The sequence below is a fragment of the Hyperolius riggenbachi genome, chromosome 4, assembly GCF_040937935.1.
Source record: "Hyperolius riggenbachi isolate aHypRig1 chromosome 4, aHypRig1.pri, whole genome shotgun sequence".
NCBI classification, from domain to species: Eukaryota; Metazoa; Chordata; class Amphibia; order Anura; family Hyperoliidae; genus Hyperolius; species Hyperolius riggenbachi.
The window spans coordinates 494,972,846-494,996,557 of record NC_090649.1 but is presented as its reverse complement, the minus strand read 5'-3'; the positions used below and the strand labels follow the sequence as shown (position 1 = coordinate 494,996,557).

General features: G+C 46.6%; 1 protein-coding gene across 2 annotated transcripts in view; it reads left to right on the top strand.

Moving 5' to 3' along the window:
* Nucleotides 1-23,712, top strand: part of LHCGR (luteinizing hormone/choriogonadotropin receptor) — a 143,488-nt gene that overhangs the window by 25,860 nt on the left and 93,916 nt on the right. For both annotated transcript variants that reach the window (XM_068233069.1, XM_068233068.1), the window contains exon 2: nucleotides 745-819. In XM_068233069.1, the coding sequence (XP_068089170.1) occupies nucleotides 745-819 (75 nt within the window). The remainder of the gene's footprint in view (nucleotides 1-744; nucleotides 820-23,712) is intronic.

Below are 23,712 nucleotides of genomic sequence, written 5' to 3'. Positions count from 1 at the left end.
TTTCCCTCCCTACTGCTACAGCTTACTGTCCCTCCAACTGAAGTTATCACCAGGACACCAGGCTTACTTCACTGTGTAAACTCTAAAAAGGGAGATAGATTATTATTCAATTAACTTTCTAGTCATAGTGACCTTATCTTATGCAAAATAGGAAACTTTCTGTTATGTGCATGCTGAGATAAGCTTGTTACTTAAAAGGAAAAAAAAATTCCACAATCCCGGTGGCACTGCACAATTCCTGCATTTAGACAACAGCACCCGGACCAGTTAAAAAGTGAAAAAAAAGTGGGGGGCATATAGGCTCCTATTTTAGAAAAAAGGAGGCTTACCTATATTTGTGGGCGCTCTAACCATTTTTTGGCAATTTTTTACTTTTGGATTTTACATCACCTTTAAGTGAGTGGTTCTTTTATAAAACAAAGTTGAATAAAAATTCAAATCAATATTTCTGGCATCATTCTGATCCTTACCCGGGTAAAGATATGCAAAGCATGCAGAGATGCTCTGATTATGCAAACGCACCTCTTCCCGAAATCCACATTCAGCTGATGTCTCTGACAAGAAACTCTTTCTTATTATAAAATGCTGAATTAGTCATTTATAGAACATCTAAGCAAGGACAATGGGACAAACCAAAAAAAAAAAACACTTGCAAAGCAGCAAATAGCCACAATCAGTCTCTCAAGCTTTTAATCTTGCGAGTATTAAAGACACTTATTGAAGTTCCTCTCTCCTTTCTTGCAGGTCATTAAGCTCTTTCTCCTTTAAAGTTATTCCATCCGAGGTGTTTCAGAATTTCAGCCAAGACATCTTAAGCATGTAAGTAATTTTACTGGAAAAACAGGCAATTATTCTGTGAGTTTATTGACCTATATTGAATACAGCTCATGTGTAGAGAGAGAGATTAACTCAGAAGGACATTAGTGAAAAGTGAATGTAACGAGAGCTATCGATCGCACCCTTGCAATGTGTTAATCTGTAAGATTATAAGAATATATAGAGGATACGCTATCAGATATGTGTACATCTCTGGTGGTCACAACTGAAAAGGGATCTACCATATATTGTATTATTTGTGTTGGCTATACGCTTCCTGTGGCCAAGATGTTATTGGCGCCATGCTGAAGGACCTAATTGTAAGGTCTCCTAACCTGATTGGTAAGTATCAATAGCTATGGTTTGCAGTTAAAGAGGAAATGTAACCAAGGATTTCAGTTCATCCCAGTCAGTAGCTGATACCCCCTTTACCATAAGAAATCTATTCCTTTTCACAAACAGATCATCAGGGGGGTCTGTATGGCTGATATTGTGGTAAAACCCCTCCCACCGTGTGATGTCATGACTATGGTCCTGACAGTTTCCTGTCTGTGAACCTTGTTGCATTGTGGGACAGCTTTTTCCAACAGCCAACCAAACAATATCTCCCTCTGTGCATACAACTCTCAGTAACAAACATTCTGCAGAGATCTCCTGGCAGGACTAAAGATATTCGCATCAGTGATACATTTCAGAATGTAAATCAGGGAAAGATTTTACAATGAGCAAACAGTGACTAAATAATCTATAAATGAATATTGTAAAAAATAAGCAATTGTATTCATTATGTCATTTTCACCACAGTTCCATTTTAAAGAGTCACTACGATGACATTATTCAGGATACCCAGATTTTCATTAATTATCCAAATTTCAGCATCAGAAACACTTCCTAAATGTACATTGCTATTTACCCAAGGCTATTGAGTTATGCAGCCGTCTGCCCCAGGGCATTCTGGGAGACCCGGTTTTGTTTCTGTTCACTTCGGAACTCACAGCAAACAAACAGTCCACAGTGATGCACCTGCCAGCAGTAAAGATGTCACTTCCTGTGATAAATGTAAGAATGTAAATCAGGGTGAGGAAAGATTTTACCTTGGCTAAATCATTTTTGAAGTGAAATTGCAAAAAAATAAGGAATTTTATTCATGAAGTTATATTCAGTAATGTTTCTCACTCATGAAAAATGGGGAAGGTTAGACTTAGAGAATATAACCTATTTGGCCTATGGCTTTCATTAGGATCTGAAGAGGGTTTACGGAGGATAAAAAGTTTTCCGTGGGATTTTCTTGCGCTCCCATTGATTCACTTGAAACGCGAACACAAGAAGTTTTGAGAGGAAATTGAATTGCACTGGCGGCAAAAGAATGCTGTGATCAGTATGGTAATCACGCAATCGACCAATCGTGTGTGAGCTGAAAATTGGATTAGTGGCCAGTGGAAAAAAGCTCTTGCTGCTCTCACACTTGATCAGGACAAACAGCAAATTTAAGTCAATTGTTAAGTGATGAATTCTGCCTGTAGTGGGTTTGGAACAAATGCCGGTGCATGGCCAGTCCAACTCCTTTTTTTCTTAGATATTTTTCCAAATTTTCACTTTAACCTAATTCTCAAAAGAGCAATTAAATTTTTTAATGTAATTTCCACTGTACAACTTGTTCCTCTCTATGTCTCGTCTGTCGTCTGCTGTTCCTAACCGTGTACAACGTAAAAGAGAGTCTACAAGAGCAGGGGAACTGTATTTTCCCATGTCATCAGTACCAGCCATAAAAGTCTTCCATCACTGCCTGCTTGTAAAATTCCCTCTATTCTCACTCCTTTTACTGCCTTTGGCTACAGTTTATGTCATTCGAGTACGATATTCGGCAAGCTGGCGACATCTCAGCTTAGTTCCTCTGAAGGCCCCGTAGAAGCCTGGCCTTGCCTAGCCGGAGAGCAGATGTTACCAGAATGGAGGAGGGCTTGTGCTTTCCATGAACTCCCTCTCATTAGGGCACATGAGTGAGGCGATAGCCTTGTAAATATGGATGAAAATAGACAAAATCAGAAAATGAGGAGGATTTCCAAGAGCAAGATGAAGTGTCCACCCATGAAACAGACCTACACGGTTTATTCTGAGAACCAGCGAGAGCCCTGAGTCAAGGATGCCTCTAGCTACGTATGTAGATGCTGCACGGGCGTACGTTAAAAAAGGGCGCTGGGAAAAAAGGGCGCAGGGTTTTAAACGATAAACATGAATAACGTTTTTTTTAAAAAATGTGCTATATTTCGTTTAAAAATAATGTTTTATAAAGTTATAAATCATTAAATAATGTGTATGAAATCGGTAATTGTAATAACGTTAATCTTCCCTGTTTAAAAAGTGAAATGTATAATAACGTTTTATAAAACATTAATAAGAATGTTACTAAAACTATACTTACAGACTCCTGCGCTTGTATCTTGTGTATCTCAATATCTTTATTGGTATCCGTGCCCTCCAGTGAGTATCGTGCGGCGTCCCGCTCTCCGCTCGTCTTGGGCTTCTGGATTCCTGCGCGCTATGCCGGCCAGTAGGGATGCTCGAATTGCAATTTTTCCGTTCCGCGTGTAGCACTCACCCCCTAAGGAGCGGCTGAAGATAGATTTGGGTTCCCTACCGTACCAGCTGCAACTCACTTCAGAAACTGGACCCAACAATAATCATAGTAAAACCACTAACAGTGCGGCTTTAATAATAGCATATGAAGCCTTGATAGAGCGGAATTTAGATAAACAGCAAACACATAAACATCAAACATGCAATAATAAACTGAGTGTGGGATAAGTCTGTCTATCACTTTAAGTCCCTGTCTATCCACTGGCCAGTGGCTATATAAGTTCTATGATGGCCGGCGTTGGGGCCCTTTGAGAGCGCTCCGTCCCTTTAAAGAGGGCACTTGTAATCCACAGGGAATGAAGGCAAACTATATAAAATGTATTCCGAAAGAGAGGATAAAAAAAAAGGGTTTCTCAATCCTGAGAGTCAGCAATAAATCCAGGAAAAAAAAAAAGGGATCTCTGTTATGGCTCCTATAGAAACTGTAATCAATTCTCTGCTTTCAGTCAGAAATAAACATGGCCGTGAGGCCTCTCACCAAACCACTGCTGTCCACAGTCTCAGATGAACCTGGGTCAGAATGCAGGCAGATGGTCCACAAGTCCCTCTGTCCAGATGGAGGTTCTCCTTCCCTCTCAGATGATGGAGGTACTCTCACCCGCAGCAATGTTTTTGTCCTGTGCCAACAGTCTGGCTGGAGGGGTTCAGTTCTGTGTCCTTCCCACACCACTCTCTTCCCTCTCCACCCCTGTTCCCCGTTCTCCCTCCTCCCCCGGGAACCAAAAATCAGCTCTAAAAGTTCCACTCTGTTTAGGGGCAGGCAATGCATTTTGGAAAACAATGAAACAGCACCACCTAGGTGCTACACACTGCCCCCACTAAAAGTCTTTGGTCCCCAAAGATAGGTTGGTAAGTTACAAACTAACCAAACTTTTGAACTTAACCGTTATATGGGGCCAGATAACAATTTGTAATATATTCATTAGACAGAGGTACTTTCCACCATGGGATGTCAGGAGCAGAGTGAAGTGAGTCACAAACTGATACAGCAGCTTGGGGTATTTGAGCCTCTAGGTTCCTGCGAACAGTGGTGATAGCTTGTTCAGAGCTCTTCCCCATGAAGTCATAGGTCAGCCTTTTGGGGGGTTGAATTGCACGCTTTCCTCTTTGTTCCAGAGGTAAAGGTGGTTCAATTTCAGCCAATTGTTCTGCAACTTCAGTAGATGGAGGTGAAGGTACTGCTACCGAGGTATTAGGTTCTAGTTCTTGCTCAGACCCAGGTAGACTTTCTTCAGGTTCTTGATCACAACTTTGTGGCATGAACTCTGGAGCGTCAGCTCTCAATGGGCTAGAATGAGGTTCAGCTACAGTTAAAGGGTTTGTATCTGCATCTGTTGGCCACAACCACTGCGCTCCTAAGTAATATTCCCAATCATTGTCCTCATCTTCATCATCATCTTCCTCTATCAAAGGGGGTGGCGAAGATCGAGTTACTGGAGCTCTTCTAGGAAGAATTCGTTCTACTGGTTGTGACACTCGTACGGCTTCACTGAGTGGTAGAAGGTGGTTGCGGTGCCAAGTCTTCAGGGGACCAGTCTTTCCCTCAGGACGAATTTGGTACACAGGAAGACCAGGTAGTTGAGCACACACAATATAGGGCTGTGAGCTCCACCTATCACTGAGCTTATGTTGTCCACGAAGACCAAGATTTCTCAGAAGGACTCGATCACCTGGTTGCAGATGGTGGATTCTCACTCGTAGATCATAGCGTCTTTTATTCTGCTGTTCCCTACTACTGGATGCAATTTGGGCCTTCTCATAAGCAGTCTTGAGGTTTCGCCTAAGTCGATCAACATATCCCTTGTGGGACGTAATAGAGGTATCATCAGGTGAGATGCCAAAGGCTAAGTCCACAGGCAATCTGGCTTCCCTGCCAAACATCAATAGGTAAGGGGAGTGCCCAGTAGAATCATGCTTTGTACTATTGTATGCATGAACCACAGCAGATATATGACGACTCCAGTGCTGTTTCTTTTCTGAAGGTAATGTCCCTAGCATATCTAGGAGTGTCCGATTAAATCTTTCTGGCTGAGGGTCCCCTTGAGGGTGGTATGGGGTAGTTCTTGATTTCTTCACACCCAACATACTCAGTAACTCTTTGATGAGTTTGCTTTCAAAGTCTCTGCCCTGATCTGAATGTAACTTTTGAGGCAGGCCATAGTGAACAAAGAATTTCTCTATCAGGACTTTGGCTACGGTAGATGCTTTCTGGTCTTTGGTAGGGAAGGCTTGGGCATAGCGGGTGAAATGGTCGGTCACCACTAGAACATTTCCCTGTCCGCTAGAGTCCGGTTCCAAACACAGAAAGTCCATGCACACCAGTTCCATGGGACTTTGACTCTGTAAATGGCCCATTGGGGCAGCTCTGGAAGATATAGTCTTCCTCTGTATGCATCTCAGGCAGGAATGACAGTAGCTTTCGACCTCAGCTTTCATGCAGGGCCAATAGAAACGGTCTCTGACTAGATGAAAAGTCCTTTCTGCTCCAAGATGGCCATGTTCATCATGTAGGGCTCCCAACACTGTAGTTCTGTGTTTCTTTGGAAGGAGCAACTGCCACTTTTCCTGTATGTCATCTACAGGTGCTTGTCTATAAATCAGTCCATTTCTAAGCTGAAGTCTGTTATATTCCTTGTAGATTAATTTTGCCTCCTCTGGAACTTCAGTTTGTAAGAGTTCTGGTTGCTGGCTTTCTAAAGCTTTCAACGTCAGTCGGCAAAGAGGGTCTTCTAATTGATCTCTCCTTAAATCTTGTCTGCTGAGGATGGGCAGACCTCCCTTCTTTACTTGAGTCAGATTGCAGTAGAAATCAGGGACTCCTGCAGCACTTACTCCAACAGCTCCTGCCCCTGCAGCTCCTCTGACCCTATGTTCAACCCCTTGACACAGGGCTTGGATCCCTTCTGGGGTCAATCGTATCCACTCTTCTTCAGATACCTCTGTATTGTAGGGTCTCCTAGACAGTGCATCAGCATCTCTGTTCCCAACCCCTGGACGATACTTCAGGCTGAACCGAAATCCAGCCAAGGCTGCCAACCACCGGTGACCTGTTGCATCTAGCTTGGCGGTTGTGAGAAGGTAGGTGAGTGGGTTGTTGTCTGTCTTGACTTCGAATTCAGCACCATACAAATAGTCCTTCAATTTGTCAACTACTGCCCACTTCAAGGCCAGGAACTCCAGTTTGTGGGTAGGGTAGTTTTTCTCTGATGGGGAGAGGCTTCGGCTCACATAAGCCACTGGTCTCAATTGTCCATCATGTTCTTGGTACAACACTCCACCGATCCCCTCTCGGCTAGCGTCAACATGTAGTTCATAGGGGCGAGCTGGATCAGCATAGGCTAAGACTGGTGCATGTGTCAAACCCCACTTTAACTTCTCAAAGGCATGCTCACATTCATAAGTCCATTCGTCTTCAATAGCCTCTTTTGACTTCCGAGGTCCTTTGGCTGATTGGCTATGATTAGGTGGCTTAGAGTCATCTTCTTCACCATAATTTTTCAAGAGCTCATTGAGAGGTCGGGCAATCTTAGCAAATCCTTCTACGAATCTTCTATAGTATGAACAGAATCCCAGGAAGGATCTTAGCTCTGATACAGTTTTCGGTCTTGGCCAGGTTGTCACTGCTTCAAGTTTCCTGGGATCAGTGGCCACCCCTTCAGCAGAAACTACATGCCCCAGGTAAGTAACAGAAGGCATGCAGAACTGGCACTTTTCCAAGGATAACTTCAGCCCCTCTTCCCGAAGCCGGTCTAGCACTTTTTCTAAACGTTCTTCATGCTCTTCTAGAGTTCTTCCAAAAACAATTATATCATCCAAGTACACCAAAACTTCCACCAGGTGCATGTCACCCACTGTTCTTTCCATCAGACGCTGAAATGTAGCTGGGGCTCCAGTCAGGCCTTGAGGCATTCGGTTAAACTCAAAGAACCCAATGGGACAGATGAAAGCAGTTTTTTCTTTGTCTTCAGGATGCATGGGGATCTGATGGTAACCACTTCGAAGGTCCAAGACACTGAACCACTTGGCCCCTGAAAGGCAGTGCAATGCATCTTCTATGCGTGGTGTGGTATACTGGTCGGGAATGGTTCTTCGGTTTAGAGTGCGGTAGTCGATACACAGTCTGATTGACCCATTTTTCTTTCGCACCACCACAATGGGGGAGGCATAAGGACTCCTTGATTCTCTAATTATTCCTGTTCTTTTCAGTTCTGCAATCTGCTGTCTCAAGTCTTCTAAGTCACCAAACGGGATCCGACGTGATCTTTCTCGGAAGGGCTTGTCATCTTGCAGACGAATCCGATGTTGGGTACTCTTGGCACAACCCACATCAAACTCATTTTTGGAAAATAGCTCCTGTTTTCTCAGTAACAGGTCCTGAAGACTCTTCTTCCATTCAGTGGGTGCAGGAGAATTTTCTGGGTAGAAGCATTCTGTGGAAAGCCTATCTGCTGCTCCTCCCACTAAAACAGATGGTGAAACAGGGGTGGCTGAATTCACTTGTCCAAGCAGCATTTGGGAATTAAGTTTCACTGGGGAATCAGTAGTGTTACGAAGGCTTACAGGAACTCTTCCTTTAGTTCGCTGCAAATCTTTAGTTGGGACTACTTCAGGCACTAGCTGTAATCCAGTTTCTTCACCCTTTTTTCGATCTGCTTCTAACATAATATAGGGCCCTGGCTGTTTCCAACTCAGCCGTACTTCAGCTCTGAGACAGGCTACTTCACCAGGTTGCAGAACTCTCTCTTCCTTACCAAGCAGCCATAACTTCCCCACTCCCTCAGCTGGAGCTTCCTGTTCCTGGATCAGACCTTGGTATATGGGCCGCAGCAATGGGTGTAATTCTCCCTCAGCTGGAGGAGCCTCGCGGGACAGTAATGGTTCTAGCATTCTCCTCACTAGATGTGTGTTTGTTCCCACTATCATGGAGCTCCTATCAGACCCTGGGGGTCGAGAGCACACAATCGCAAGGGCATCAAATGTTCCAGACTGTCCGAAGATCAATGGATCAGCTGATATCTTGATCTGAAGATAACCATCATAGGGAAACTTCTTAGCACTAAGACCCCAGATTTCAAGATCTTCCAGCTTCTGCAAAGGCAAGTGTTTTAAATGCTTATCATAGAAGTCTTTATACAAAAGGGTCACTTGTGCACCTGAGTCAAGGAGGGCTTTGGTGTAAATTCCTTCAACCTGAACAGGTATCACTGGTGATGGTCCTATTAGCTCAGCTGGGAATCTCCTGGAAACACTTGGGGCAGCGGGTCCTGCAGGTTTAGCATGTATCCTTCTCTTTCTTCTGACCCGTTTGTAGTAAGGTATCTCACAAGGTATTTTGGATTGTAGTGTATTTCTTTCCTGTTGAATGGAGTCAGACACAGAGGCAGGGGTTTTAAAATCTCCCTTTACTTTGTTCCTAATTTTAGGGATGGAGCGGACAGAGGAAGGTGGGCACCCGGGTGGCTCCTTCACCGAGGCCCTCTGTAGTTTCCCTGTGGCTTTCCAGGGCGTCCTTGGTTCTTGTTGTACTTTAACCCAACCTCTTCTTTTATCCCAAAGGGACTTGAGCAAGTGCTTTTATAATGTCCTAGCCCTCCACAGTTGTAACAGATTCCTGGACTAGCTGGCTTCTTTAAACCAAGGGAAGACACATCCTTTGTTTGCTCTAATACATCCTCTTTCATCTGATCTTGATGTTTGACGGTCAACTGGGTCAGCATGTGCATCATTTGGGACATTTGAGATTTAAGAGTGTCTATTTCGGAATGGACATCATCAGCAGCACCCACTACTGCAACTTCAGCTGATCTTCGTGCATTGCCTTGTTCTCTGTCTTTAGCTTCTAACATAGCTTCTTCCTCTCTCACTGTCCTTATCAACTCAGGATAATGTAGTTCCTCATAATCTTTACTTGTCCTAAGTTGGAGCATGATGGGGTCTAAAGGCTGCGCCCCTCTCAAGACCTGTTGAACTCTAATCTTGTCCACCGTGCTTGGGACTAAGCCTTTCTTGAGTAGTATTTGGTGCAGGATCTTATCCAGCCGTCCCATATATGAAGACAATTTTTCTCCTTTCTTCTGATAAGTGTGTTCAAATTGATACAGAAGGTCTGAGATCTTTTCTGTTCTCCCAAATACATCTTGTAGAATACTGAGATAGTCATAGGCTGTGCATTCAGGCTGACTGAGTTTTAGATTTCTCACTGCATCAGAAGCAGCTCCTCTCAAACTTTCAGCAATTCTTTGTTTCTTTTGCGCCTCAGGCACATCCCACTCATCCAGCCCCTGCATAGCCTGGTCCATCCACCCCTCAAAGTCTTCTTCTCCAGATGGGACAGGTGTTTTCCCTGAAAAAAAACGCAGCTTTCTATAGCCATATCCTGTTGGGGCATCAGGGACCTTCAGGCAGCGCTCCATGAGTTTCTCAAATTTTTCAAAGAAGTTTGCTTGTGAGTCTGTGCTAGGTGCAGACATGCTAGGGGCTAAAACATTTGGTGGGCGTGCCTGTGTTGTATCAACTTTGCTTGCTTGTGAACCTGGGTGGCATTTAGGGGTTATGATATCAGCTTCTAAACCATCAGACAGCAGTATTTTCTGAGCCTGAAAGCAAATGGGTACTTCATCTCGCCACTCTAACAGTGCATAAGTCCGAGGCCCCTCAGAGTCCTCTGTACAGTCCAGAACATAACCTCTGCTTTCAGGCGAAAGTGCTGTGACCACATGGCGAATGCGGGCTGCAGACCATTCATTTCCTGGAAGGCTAAGTATAATGCACAGTTCTGGCCTAGCTTTCTGATGGTCACACCACTTGGTAGCAGCTTCTGGGTCCATTCTGCCTTCGCTCATTTTCTCTGGCAGAGGGGTAGGAAATCCAAGGACGAGCCCCCACGTGTAGCACTCACCCCCTAAGGAGCGGCTGAAGATAGATTTGGGTTCCCTACCGTACCAGCTGCAACTCACTTCAGAAACTGGACCCAACAATAATCATAGTAAAACCACTAACAGTGCGGCTTTAATAATAGCATATGAAGCCTTGATAGAGCGGAATTTAGATAAACAGCAAACACATAAACATCAAACATGCAATAATAAACTGAGTGTGGGATAAGTCTGTCTATCACTTTAAGTCCCTGTCTATCCACTGGCCAGTGGCTATATAAGTTCTATGATGGCCGGCGTTGGGGCCCTTTGAGAGCGCTCCGTCCCTTTAAAGAGGGCAATTGTAATCCACAGGGAATGAAGGCAAACTATATAAAATGTATTCCGAAAGAGAGGATAAAAAAAAAGGGTTTCTCAATCCTGAGAGTCAGCAATAAATCCAGGAAAAAAAAAAAGGGATCTCTGTTATGGCTCCTATAGAAACTGTAATCAATTCTCTGCTTTCAGTCAGAAATAAACATGGCCGTGAGGCCTCTCACCAAACCACTGCTGTCCACAGTCTCAGATGAACCTGGGTCAGAATGCAGGCAGATGGTCCACAAGTCCCTCTGTCCAGATGGATGTTCTCCTTCCCTCTCAGATGATGGAGGTACTCTCACCCGCAGCAATGTTTTTGTCCTGTGCCAACAGTCTGGCTGGAGGGGTTCAGTTCTGTGTCCTTCCCACACCACTCTCTTCCCTCTCCACCCCTGTTCCCCGTTCTCCCTCCTCCCCCGGGAACCAAAAATCAGCTCTAAAAGTTCCACTCTGTTTAGGGGCAGGCAATGCATTTTGGAAAACAATGAAACAGCACCACCTAGGTGCTACACGCGGTAATTCCGTATACCGCCGATCCCAAATTCCACTTCCATTTAATTCCGGCGGTATTCCGGACCAGTTCCGTCGGAAAAATCTCTCTCTCGCTCTCCTCCATCCATCCAGTACGGAATTGCAGATTTTCAAAACAGCTTATATACCATAGCTGGGATTTGAACCCAGGACTCAGTGTGTAGTAGGTATCTGTCTTGCCCTCTAGACCATGAACCACACTACATGCTAAAGCTGGCCTAGCATAAAGCATACTACCATTATGATCAATTCGATAGTAAAAGTAGCGTGATTAAGGATTTGTACTTTTTGAAAAGCATTCTTATATACCATAGCTGGGATTTGAACCCAGGATTCAGTGTGTAGTAGGTATCTGTCTTACCCTCTAGACCATGAACCACACTACATGCTAAAGCTGGCCTAGCATAAAGCATACTACCATTATGATCAATTCGATAGAAAAAGTAGCATGATTAAGGATTTGTACTTTTTGAAAAGCATGCTTATATACCATAGGTGGGATTTGAACCCAGGACCCAGTGTGTAGTAGGTATCTGTCTTACCCCCTAGACCAGGGGTAGGCAACTCATGGCTCCAGAGCCGCATGCGGCTCTTTTTCACCTTTGCCGCGGCTCCTAGGCCGCGGCTTAGGTAGTGTGTGTCAGTGGCTGCGGCGCGCGTGTGACGTGTGCTGCCGCTGGCCGGCAGCCTATCAGAGAGGCCGCCGGACCGGTGCAGTGCGGGGCTTAGGGCGGCCACTTTCCCGTAGCCCTGCAGTGTAATGCAGGCAGGACGTGACGTCGGGAAGGAAGAGGATCGTGGGAGTTGCGCGCCACAAGGAGGTCGGGACAGGAGGAGATCGTGACAGGTCTTCTGACTAGGTGAGTAAATGGGTTTTTCTTTTCATATCTGCTGAAGGATTGTGCATATTGGGGTCAGATCTGCTGAAGGATTGTGCATATTGGGGTCAGATCTGCTGAAGGATTGTGCATATTGGGGTCATATCTGCTAACGATTTGTGCATATTGGGGTCATATCTGCTAACAATTTGTGCATATTGGGGTCATATCTGCTAACGATTTGTGCATATTAGGGTCATATCTGATCCTGTATATAGCATTAAGGTAAGAAACAATATATGCAGTGTTAGATTTGTTTTATAATGGTTTTGCGGCTCCCAGTTTTTTTCTCTTTTCGGAAACGGGTCCAAGTAGCTCTTTATGTCTTAAAGGTTGCAGACCCCTGCCCTAGACCATCAACCACACTACATGGTAGTAGGTATCTGTCTTACCCCCTAGACCATCAACCACACTACATGCTACACAGTAGCATCAATTCAATAGAAAAAGTTTCTATTGAATTGATCATAATGGTAGTATGGTACATGCTAGGCCAGCTTTAGCATGTAGTGTGGTCAGAGGTGGGACAAGGTCCTTCAGCACCCAAGGCTGAGACAGCAAAGTGCGCCCCCCCATCCCTCTCACCCCAGCCGTCACACACTGATTGCTATTACACTAAGAGGTGTCCCAGGGCCCCCAACCCCCCCAACACCTTAATATCTAGTTATCTGTCTTGCAGTCGATGCCATGTGTCACCTTTTCTTATTTCTTTCTGCTTCAAACACAATTGGGAATGACAGCTGAATGAATTGTGCACCCCCTCCTACACTGCGCCCTGAGGCTGGAGCCTCTCCAGCCTCTGCCTCAGCCTGGCCCTGAGTGTGGTTGATGGTCTAGTGGGTAAGACAGATACCTACTACCATGTAGTGTGGTTTATGGTCTAGAGGGTAAGACAGATACTTACAACACACTGAGTCCTGGGTTCAAATCCCAGCTATGGTATATAAGCATGCTTTTCAAAAAGTACAAATCCTTAATCATGCTACTTTTACTATCGAATTGATCATAATGGTAGTATGCTTTATGCTAGGCCAGCTTTAGCATGTAGTGTGGTTCATGGTCTAGAGGGTAAGACAGATACCTACTACACACTGGGTCCTGGGTTCAAATCCCACCTATGGTATATAAGCATGCTTTTCAAAAAGTACAAATCCTTAATCATGCTACTTTTACTATCAAATTGATCATAATAGTAGTATGCTTTATGCTAGGCCAGCTTTAGCATGTAGTGTGGTTCATGGTCTAGTGGGCAAGACAGATACCTACTACACACTGTGTCCTGGGTTCAAATCCCAGCTATGGTATATAAGCTGTTTTGAAAATCTGCAATTCCGTACTGGATGATATGATGGATGGGAGGAGGAGGAGCCCGGCCGGCATAGCGCGCAGGAATCCAGAAGCCCTAGCTGAAAGATGAGCGGAGAGCAGGACGCCGCATGCTACTCACCGGGGGGGGGGGGGGGCGCGGATATCAATAAAGATATTGAGATACACAAGATACAAGCTTAGGAGTCTGTAAGTACAATTGGAACCCAGAGTCCAGACCTGATGCATTTTTCCAGAACAGACCGCAAACCCCCAGATGTATAGACGCAATGAAAGCCTATTAGAACAGTGTCACTTCTCACTAGGCTGGTCGCCGCATCCGCTTCACCTGCCACTGTCTGACACCATACAAATACTCAAATACTTTGCCTGCCGCTGCTGAGCTGACTCCTCCCCTCAGTCCTGAAGCCGGTAAACAGATTAGTGGCCGGCAGAAGCATGGGTATTGCAAAAGACCAATGGGAATCCTCAGCAACAGGGAAAATTCTCATTGGTTCATAGTGGACCAATGAAAATCCTTCCTGTTGCTAGGGAGAATTAGTCACTTGTAAACCAATGGGGATCTCCATGCTCTACTCTATTTATAACAAACAGGCCACGGATACTCATGATATGTGCTGCAGTGCGCATTTCACAGCTCCCATCAAATGCGTATGCTTTTAACAAGTATGCTACTTAGTAGCAAGGAAATATCAGGAATATTAAATAAAATTAAGTTTTCTAAAATAAATCAGCCTGAAGTACTTGTTTTAAGTTAGTGTGTAAAAGGTTAAATAATGCCCATTATTATCTTAAAGGACCACTATTGCGAAAATTGTAAAATTTAAAATCTATGTAAACACTTACAAATAAGAAGCATGTTTCTTGCAGAGTAAAATGAGCCATAAATTACTTTTCTCCTATGTTGCTGTCACTTACAGTAGGTAGTAGAAATCTGACAGAAGTGACAGGTTTTGGACTAGTCCATTTCTTCATGAGGGATTCTCAGAATGGCCCTTATTATTTCTAAAGAGACAATCACATGTAAAGATGCAGAATGCCCCCTACCTGTTTGAACACTTTTTTTTGGCAGTTGGGCACAGAGACTGCCATTCAATAAGTACTTTAGAAAATAAAGAAAACCATGAGAATCCCCCATAAGGTGCTGGGCTAGTCTAAAACCTGTCGGTTCTGTCAGATTTCTACTATGTACTGTAAGTGACAGCAACATAGGAGAGGGGTAATTTATGGCTCATTTTACTCTGGAAGAAATGTACTTCTTATTTGTATGTGTTTACGTTATTTTAAATTTTTACGATTTTTGCGACAGTGGTCCTTTAAAAAAAGGTCTTTCTAGCTCCTTCCGTGACTGTCAGCTGCATGCTATTTGGATTTCTGATGCATATTACTAGGCTAGCGACATTCATATAAAGCACTCCAGCAGTAAAGCTCTGGACTTCTTGCCATGTTACAGGTAGGGAGTAGGTGTGAGATCATCGAGAAAGAGGCCTCTCTCTCTGAGTCATCCATTTCTGGTGACATTACAGACCTCCTGCCGCTTGTTCATGTTCAATCTACTTTTCATTAGTGAATGTGCAAAATGTACTGCAGGGCCTGCCTAATCTACAACTGAACGCATTACTGGACTAAATTTAGAAAGGGTTTTTGCAGATGGTCACGTAGACACACGTATGAGCTGTTGTCCTGTACCTGGCTGTGCTGCTTCCGAGAATCAGTCTGCAGCTGGCCTAAATCCTCATCTTAATGGCAAGAGCTGAAGGAGCAGCCCAGACAGAGCTGCTCATCTCAGGGATGTATGGAACGTACGTAGCATGATGGATTCAGCATAGAAATACAAGTCGTTGTTTTAAGATGGGCTATGGGCGTGGCTGTATGGTGGGGGCAGATCAGCCCTTTGTCAGGAAAAAACCCAGATCACAGATTTAATAAACACATAAGGCTGTGCGTGTTCCGGCTAGACGACCAACTGTAATATCTAGAAAACATTTCAAAAGCATCCCAGGAAATGAAAATCAAAAATCAAAAAGGATTACCCCCCCCCCCTCCCCCCAAGCTTGTATAACCCCATTGTGCTTATCCACCATGCAGGCTGATTGGATGGGATGGTGGTTGGTGGAGCCCACAAACCTGGAGCTTCTCCCTCTGACCAATACCAGCCCACATGGCTTTTATCTTAGAGGGTTGCTTGCAAAAGGAAGTGGAGAATCTTAGACTCTGTCTTCACATACAGCTGCAGGTGAAACGCAGACAATTAGAATATCGTGCAAAAGTCCATTTATTTCAGTCATTCAACTTAAAAGGTGAAACTTGAAATCTATAAAATAGGGACCCTCTGCAGCTGTTTTGGAGGAATTAGCTGATTGGAGGCCGACACTTTGAGCCGAGGATATTGACCCTTTTCACAATATTCTACTGGTCTGAGAGTTTGATTTTGGGGTTCCCATAAGCTGTAAGCCCTAATCATTAACATTCTAACAAATAAAGGCTTGAAATATCTCACTTTGCATGTAATGAGTCTATTTCATAGATTAGTTTCACCATTTAAAAAGATCTTTAAGACTGCAAAAAAAAAAAACAGTTATACTCACCTGTGGCTTCTACCAGCCCCCTGCAGCTGTCCGGTGCCCACACAGTCGCTCGCAGATCCTCTTGTCCCTGCCGCCAGCTACTTTTGTTTTCGTCTCACAGGCTCAGTGAGCCTGCTCAGGCCTAGCCATGCGTCTCTTTCTTCGCGTTCCTGTCCGCAAAACTTTCCTGCGCAGGAAGCTATTGTGGACAAGAACGCAAAGAAGACTACGCATGGCCAGGCCTGTTGGACCTGTCAGCGAAATGAAACTAGACAAGACAAATAACATTTATATCACGCTTTTCTCCTGGCGGACTCAAAGCACCAGAGCTGCAGCCACTAGGACGCGCTCTATAGGCAGTAGCAGTATTAGGGAGACTTGCCTAAGGTCTCCTACTGAATAGGTGCTGGCTTACTGAACAGGGAGAGCCAAGTTTCAAACCCTGGTCTCCTGTGTCAGAGGCAGAGCCCTTAACCATTACACCATCCAGGCAACTAGCTGGCAGCAGGGGACCAGAGGCTCAGTTAGTGACTGCAATGGCACAGGACGGCTGCAGGGGGATGGTAGAAGCCCCAGGTGAGTAAAACTCATTTTTATTCTATTTTTTAGGGCTTAAGTGCCTCTTTAAGTTGAATTGCTGAAATAAATTGACTTTTACACAAAATTCTAATTTTTCAAGTTTCACTTGTATCTGCCACCTTGTGTTTTCCAGCAGAATCATGGCACGTATGCCAGATCAGCAATGTGTCTGAAGCTCTGATCCTTAAGGAATGTCTGCGACTTTCTTTTCTCAGTCTTTGTAACGTGGTATTCCAGAGTTAAAGATATACAGGGCAATAGCATTGTCGGGAGGCAGGATTCAATACTTTTCTACTCAAATCATTTTGAGAAAAGACTACTTTGTTTAAATGATTTAATAAATAGAAAGACAGTTCATAAGTTATTTACAGAAAAATTGGAAAGAAGGCTTAAAAATAAGCAAATAGTCACTGGCAGGGTCACTGGGTGACTGTCACTCTGACACTGCAGCTGTCCCCTCCCTGTACACACCTCTCTGCCACTGCAGCTGTCCCCTCCCCTGCATACACCTCTCTTATACTGCAGTTTTCCCCTCCCTGTATACACCTCTCTGCCACTGCAGCTGTCCTCTCCCCTGTATACACCTCTCTGCCACTGCAGCTGTCCCCTCTCCTGTATACACCTCTCTGCCACTGCAGCTGTCCCCTCCCCTGCTTACACCTCTCTGGCACTGCAGCTGTCCCCTCCCCTGTATACACCTCTCTTACACTGTGGCTGTCCCCTCCCCTGCTTACACCTCTCTGCCACTGCAGCTGTCCTCTCCCCTGTATACACCTCTCTGACACTGCAGCTGTCCTCTCCCTTGTATACACCTCTCTGACACTGCAGCTGTCCCCTCCCCTGTATACACCTCTCTTACACTGTGGCTGTCCCCTCCCCTGCTTACACCTCTCTGCCACTGCAGCTGTCCTCTCCCTTGTACACACCTGTCTGCCACTGCAGCTGTCCCCTCCCCTGTATACACCTCTCTGTCACTGCAGCTGTCCCCTCCCCTGTATACACCTCTCTTACACTGCAGCTGTCCTCTTTCCTGTGTACACCTCTCTGCCACTGCAGCTGTCCCCTCCCCTGTATACACCTTTCTGACACTGCGCCTGTCCCCTCCCCTGTATACACATCTCTGCCACTGCAGCTGTCCCCTCCCCTGTATACACCTCTCTGCCACTGCAGCTGTCCCCTCCCCTGTATACACCTCTCTGCCACTGGAGCTGTCACCTCCCCTGTATACACCTTTCTGACACTGCGGCTGTCCCCTCCCCTGCTTACACCTCTCTTACACTGCGGCTGTCCCCTCCCCTGTATACACCTTTCTGACACTGTGGCTGTCCCCTTCCCTGCTTACACCTCTCTACCACTGCAGCTGTCCTCTCCCCTGTATACACCTCTCTGACACTGCAGCTGTCCTCTCCCCTGTACACACCTCTCTGCCACTGCAGCTGTCCACTCCCCTATATACACCTCTCTGCCACTACAGCTGTCCTCTCCCCTGTACACACCTCTCTGATACTGCGGCTGTCCCCTCCCCTGTATTCACCTCTCTGCCACTGTAGCTGTCCCCTCCCCTGTATACACCTTTCTGACACTGCGGCTGTCCCCTCCCCTGCTTACACCTCTCTTACACTGTAGATGTCCCCTCCCCTGCTTACACCTCTCTTACACTGCAGCTGTTCCCTCCCCTGCTTACACCTCTCTGACACTGCAGCTGTCTCTTCTCCTGCTTACACCCTTCTGACATTGCAGCTGTCCCCTCCCCTGCTTACACCTCTCCGACACTGCAGCTGTCCCCTCCCCTGCTTACACCTTTCTGACACTGCAGCTATCCACTCCCCTGCTCACACCTCTCTGACACTGCAGCTATCTCCTCCCCTGAATACACCTCTCTGACACTGCAGCTGTCCCCTCCCCAGCCTACACCTCTCTGACACTACAGCTATCCACCCCCTGCTCACACCTCTCTGCCACTGCTGCTGTCCCCTCCCCTGTATACACCTCTCTTACACTGCGGCTGTCCCCTCCCCTGCTTAAACCTCTCTGCCACTGCAGCTGTCTTCTCCCCTGTATACACCTCTCTACCACTGCAGCTGTCCCCTCTCCTGTACACACCTCTCTGCCACTGCAGCTGTCCCCTCCCCTGTATACACCTCTCTTACACTGCAGCTGTCCTCTCCCCTGTGTACACCTCTCTGCCACTGCAGCTGTCCCCTCCACTGTATACACCTTTCTGACACTGCGGCTGTCCCCTCCCCTGTATACACCTCTCTTACACTGCGTCTGTCCCCTCCCCTGCTTACACCTCTCTGCCACTGCAGCTGTCCTCTCCCCTGTATACACCTCTCTGACACTGCAGCTGTCCTCTCCCCTGTACACCTCTCGGAAACTGCGGCTGTCCCCTCCCCTGTATACACCTCTCTGCCACTGTAGCTGTCCCCTCCCCTGTATACACCTCTCTGCCACTGCAGCTGCCCCCTCCCCTGTATACACCTTTCTGACACTGCAGCTGTTCCCTCCCCTGCTTACATCTCTCTGACACTGCAGCTGTCCCTTCTCCTGCTTACACCCCTCTGACACTGCAGCTGTCCCCTCGCCTGCTTACACCTCTCCGACACTGCAGCTGTCCCCTCCCCTGCTTACACCTCTCTGACACTACGGCTATCCACTCCCCTGCTCACACCTCTCTGACACTGCAGCTGTCCCCTCTGCTGCTTACACCTCTCTGACACTGCAGCTATCCACTCCCCTGCTCACACCTCTCTGACACTGCAGCTATCTCCTCCCCTGTATACACCTCTCTGACACTGCAGCTGTCTCCTCCCCTGCCTACACCTCTCTGACACTACAGCTATCCACTCCCCTGCTCACACCTCTCTGACACTGCAGCTGTGCCCCCCCCCTGCATACACCTCTCTGCCACTGCAGCTGTCCCCTCCCCTGTATACACCTTTCTGACACTGCGGCTGTCCCCTGCCCTGCTTACACCTCTCTTACACTGTAGCTGTCCCCTCCCTGCTTACACCTCTCTTACACTGCAGCTGTTCCCTCCCCTGCTTACATCTCTCTAACACTGCAGCTGTCCCTTCTCCTGCTTACCCCCCTCTGACACTGCAGCTGTCCCCTCCCCTGCTTACACCTCTCCGACACTGCAGCTGTCCCCTCCCCTGCTTACACCTCTCTGACACTACGGCTATCCACTCCCCTGCTCACACCTCTCTGACACTGCAGCTATCCCCTCCGCTGCTTACACCTCTCTGACACTGCAGCTGTGCCCTCCCCTGCATACACCTCTCTGACACTGCGGCTGTCCCCTCCCCTGCTTACACCTCTCTGACACTGCGGCTGTCCCCTCCCCTGCTTACACCTCTCTGACACTGCAGCTGTCCCCTCCCCTGCTTACACCTCTCATACTGTGGATGTCCCCTCCTCTGCTTACACCTCTCTGACACTGCGGTTGTCCTCTCTCCTGCTTACACCTCTCTGACACTGCAGCTATCCACTCCCCTGTTTACACCACTCTGACACTGCTGCTTTTCCCTCCCCTGCATACACCTCTCTGACACTGCAGCTGTGCCCTCCCCTGCATACATCTCTCTGACACTGCAGCTGTGCCCTCCCCTGCATACACCTCTCTGACACTGCAGCTGTCCATTCCCCTGCTTACACCTCTCTGACACTGCGGCTGTCCCCTCTCCTGCTTACACCTCTCTGACACTGCAGCTGTCCCCTCCCTTGCTTACACCTCTCATACTGTGGATGTCCCCTCCTCTGCTCACACCTCTCTGACACTGCGGTTGTCCCTTCCCCTGCATACACCTCTCTGACACTGCAGCTATCCACTCCCCTGCTTACACAACTCTGACACTGCTGCTTTTCCCTCCCCTGCATACACCTCTCTGACACTGCAGCTGTGCCCTCCCCTGCATACACCTCTCTGACACTGCAGCTGTGCCCTCCTCTGCATACACCTCTCCGACACTGCAGCTATGCCCTCCCCTGCATACACCTCTCTGGCACTGCAGCTGTCCCCTCCCCTGCTTACACCTCTCTGACACGGCAGCTGTCCCCTCCCCTGCTTACACCTCTCATACTGTGGATGTCCCCTCCTCTGCTTACACCTCTCTGACACTGCGGTTGTCCCCTCCCCTGCTTACACCTCTCTGACACTGCAGCTATCCACTCCCCTGCTTACACCTCTCGGACACTGCTGCTGTTCCCTCCCCTGCATACACCTCTCTGACACTGCAGTTGTGCCCTCCCCTGCATAAACCTCTCTGACACTGCAGCTGTGCCCTCCCCTGCATACACCTCTCTGACACTGCAGCTGTGCCCTCCTCTGCATACACCTCTCTGACACTGCAGCTGTGCCCTCCCCTGCATACACCTCTCTGACACTGCAGCTGTGCACTCCCCTGCTTACACCTCTCTGACACTGCAGCTGTGCCCTCCCCTGCATACACCTCTCTGACACTGTAGCTGTCCATTCCCCTGCTTACGCCTCTCTGACACTGTGGCTGTCCCCTCCCCTGCTTACACCTCTCTAACACTGCAGCTGTGCCCTACCCTGCTTACACCTCTCTGACACTGCAGCTGCCCCCTCCCCTGCTTACACCTCTCATACTGTGGATGTCCCCTCCTCTGCTTACACCTCTCTGACACTGCAGCTGTCCACTCCCCTGCTTACACCTCTCTCTAATGTTCTGCATGAATGATGTATTATGAATGGCAGCGGGCGACTACAGCACAGAACTAGTTAGTTGCAGGACTTACTTACTATTCTATTAGGACAATCTGCTCTGTTCCACCACATTCCATCACACTTGGAGGTAACACCAATGATGTCAGAGATCACTGAAGTCTTTTTCCCAGACAGAAATATTTACACTTTCACCATCTCATAGGATAAACACATCGAGGCTACCGGGCTTCTCAGCCAGCCTTATATATCTGGGCATCTATTCACAAAGCACCGGCACTGCTGCTACAGAGAGAGAAAACAGCTATTCGGGTTTACGAGAATTAAAAAAGAATAAAAAATTAATGAATTTGTTTGGACATTTTATGTTTCAATAGGCAAAGTGAAACATTTCCTCTTTTCGCCCTTATTAAATTCACTTTTTTCAGAGTATGTTTTTGCTTACTGGGGGCTTAAAGAGACACTGAAGCGAAAAAAAAATGATGCTATAATGATTTGTATGTGTAGTACAGCTAAGAGATAAAACATTAGGAGCAGAGACATAAGTCTAATATTGTTTCCAGTACAGGAAGAGTTAAAGGTGGCCATACACTCATTAGATTAGCAGCAGATACATCATCAGTAGATTTTCTGATCTATCTGATGGGTTTATGAACATTTTTTACTAGGAACAGATTTCCAATAGATTTCAGTATGAAATCTATTGAAAATTGATCTGATGGCATTTTTTTGCATCCATCTGAAAATGGCGCCTGTGAATAATGGCGCACAGTGTTGCCGCTAATCCGTTTGCCGCTTATCGCTATTTAACGTTAAAGCCTTATTGTTATTTAGCGTTAAAGCCTTATCGTTATTTAGCGTTAACACACAGAACCCTCTCTGTACCTGTCCCTAACCCCTAAACCCCCCCGGTGATGCCTAACCCTAAACACCCCCCTGGTGGTGCCTAACCACCCCCCCTGGTGGTGCCTAACCATAAGACCCCCCTGGTGGTGCCTAACCCTAAGACCCCCCCGGTTGGTGCCTAACCCTAAGAGCCCCCTGGTGGAGCCTTACCCTAAGACCCCCCAGTGGTGCCCAACCCTAACCACTGCCCTGGTGGTGCCTAACCCTAAGACCCCCCTGGTGGTGCCTAACCATAAGACCCCCCTGGTGGTGCCTAACCCTAAGACCCCCTGGTGGTGCCTAACCCTAAGACCCCCCTGGTGGAGCCTAACCCTAAGACCCCCCAGTGGTGCCCAACCCTAACCTTGACAGTATTACATTAAATCCATTCACCGTTTTGCAGTTAAATAACGCCTGCAGTTTGGCTTATGTAGGGCACTATTGATAAATAACGTTAGTGTGTGCCACTATTGATAAATAACGTTAGTGTGTGCCGTTTTTCTTCTTTTTTCCCTGTGCGCCATTATTATGCAGTACTAACAATAAATAAGCGTATCTTTTTAATGCGGCGCCATTTTTATGCATAGGCGCTGTGCGTCATTATTCACTGATCCCATTTTTTTTGTCATCAGATTTCCATTAGGTCCAATGCAAGATGATAAGCCATCTCAACAGATCGACCTCGATTTTCCAGCATGTCAGATCGATCGAAATCGAACAAAACTGATCAAAATTGGCCATAAATCGATCGATCGGCCAATCGATTTCAATCGGCTGCTAATCGGCTGAGTGTATGGGCCCCTTAAGACACTCCAGCTGTTATCTATGCAAATAGCCATTCAGCTCCAGGACTTTCAAAGTTGCAGAGAGCTTTGTTATCTGAAGTTATTTACATCAGTGCTGGTCGTAATGGTAAAATCTACGCTTACGGATCACTACGCGTAATTTTACGCTATTACGCATTACGTAATTATGGTTACGGCGTGGGAAATTATCTACGGTTCATCACTGTAATTACGCGTTAACTTACGCAGTTACGCGTAAGGATACCGTAATGTAGGCGCTTACGCTAAGATGTTACGCGTAGTGCCGTAATACCCATTAATGCGCACTTTTTAACGCATACGGACGATGTGTACGCAATAGCCGTCAATGTGACAGCTATTGTGTACACATCATTCGTATGCGTCAAAACGTACGCTTATACTGAAGGGTAGGAGAAGATACTATTGGTTGCTTAGGATGTTGACTGATTGGCTACTCTAAGGGTCCTTTTACACTTAATCAGTTGCTCTCAGTTAAAATGGAAAGAAAACGGATTTTCAACGTAATTCCCATGTTTTCCTATGGCACCTTTCACACTTAACGCGTTTTAACTGAAATCTTTTTCACAATGCACTGCTATGGAAAAAACGCGTACCAACGCGCACTAACGCGTACTAACGCATACCAACTGATTAAGTGTAAACGGGCCCTTAGAAAAGGGGAGTTTTTACGTTAGTAATTACGCGTAAAATTACGCGTAAGTCTTCGTAAAATTACGCATACCTAGCAATTACGGTACACAGCGTAAT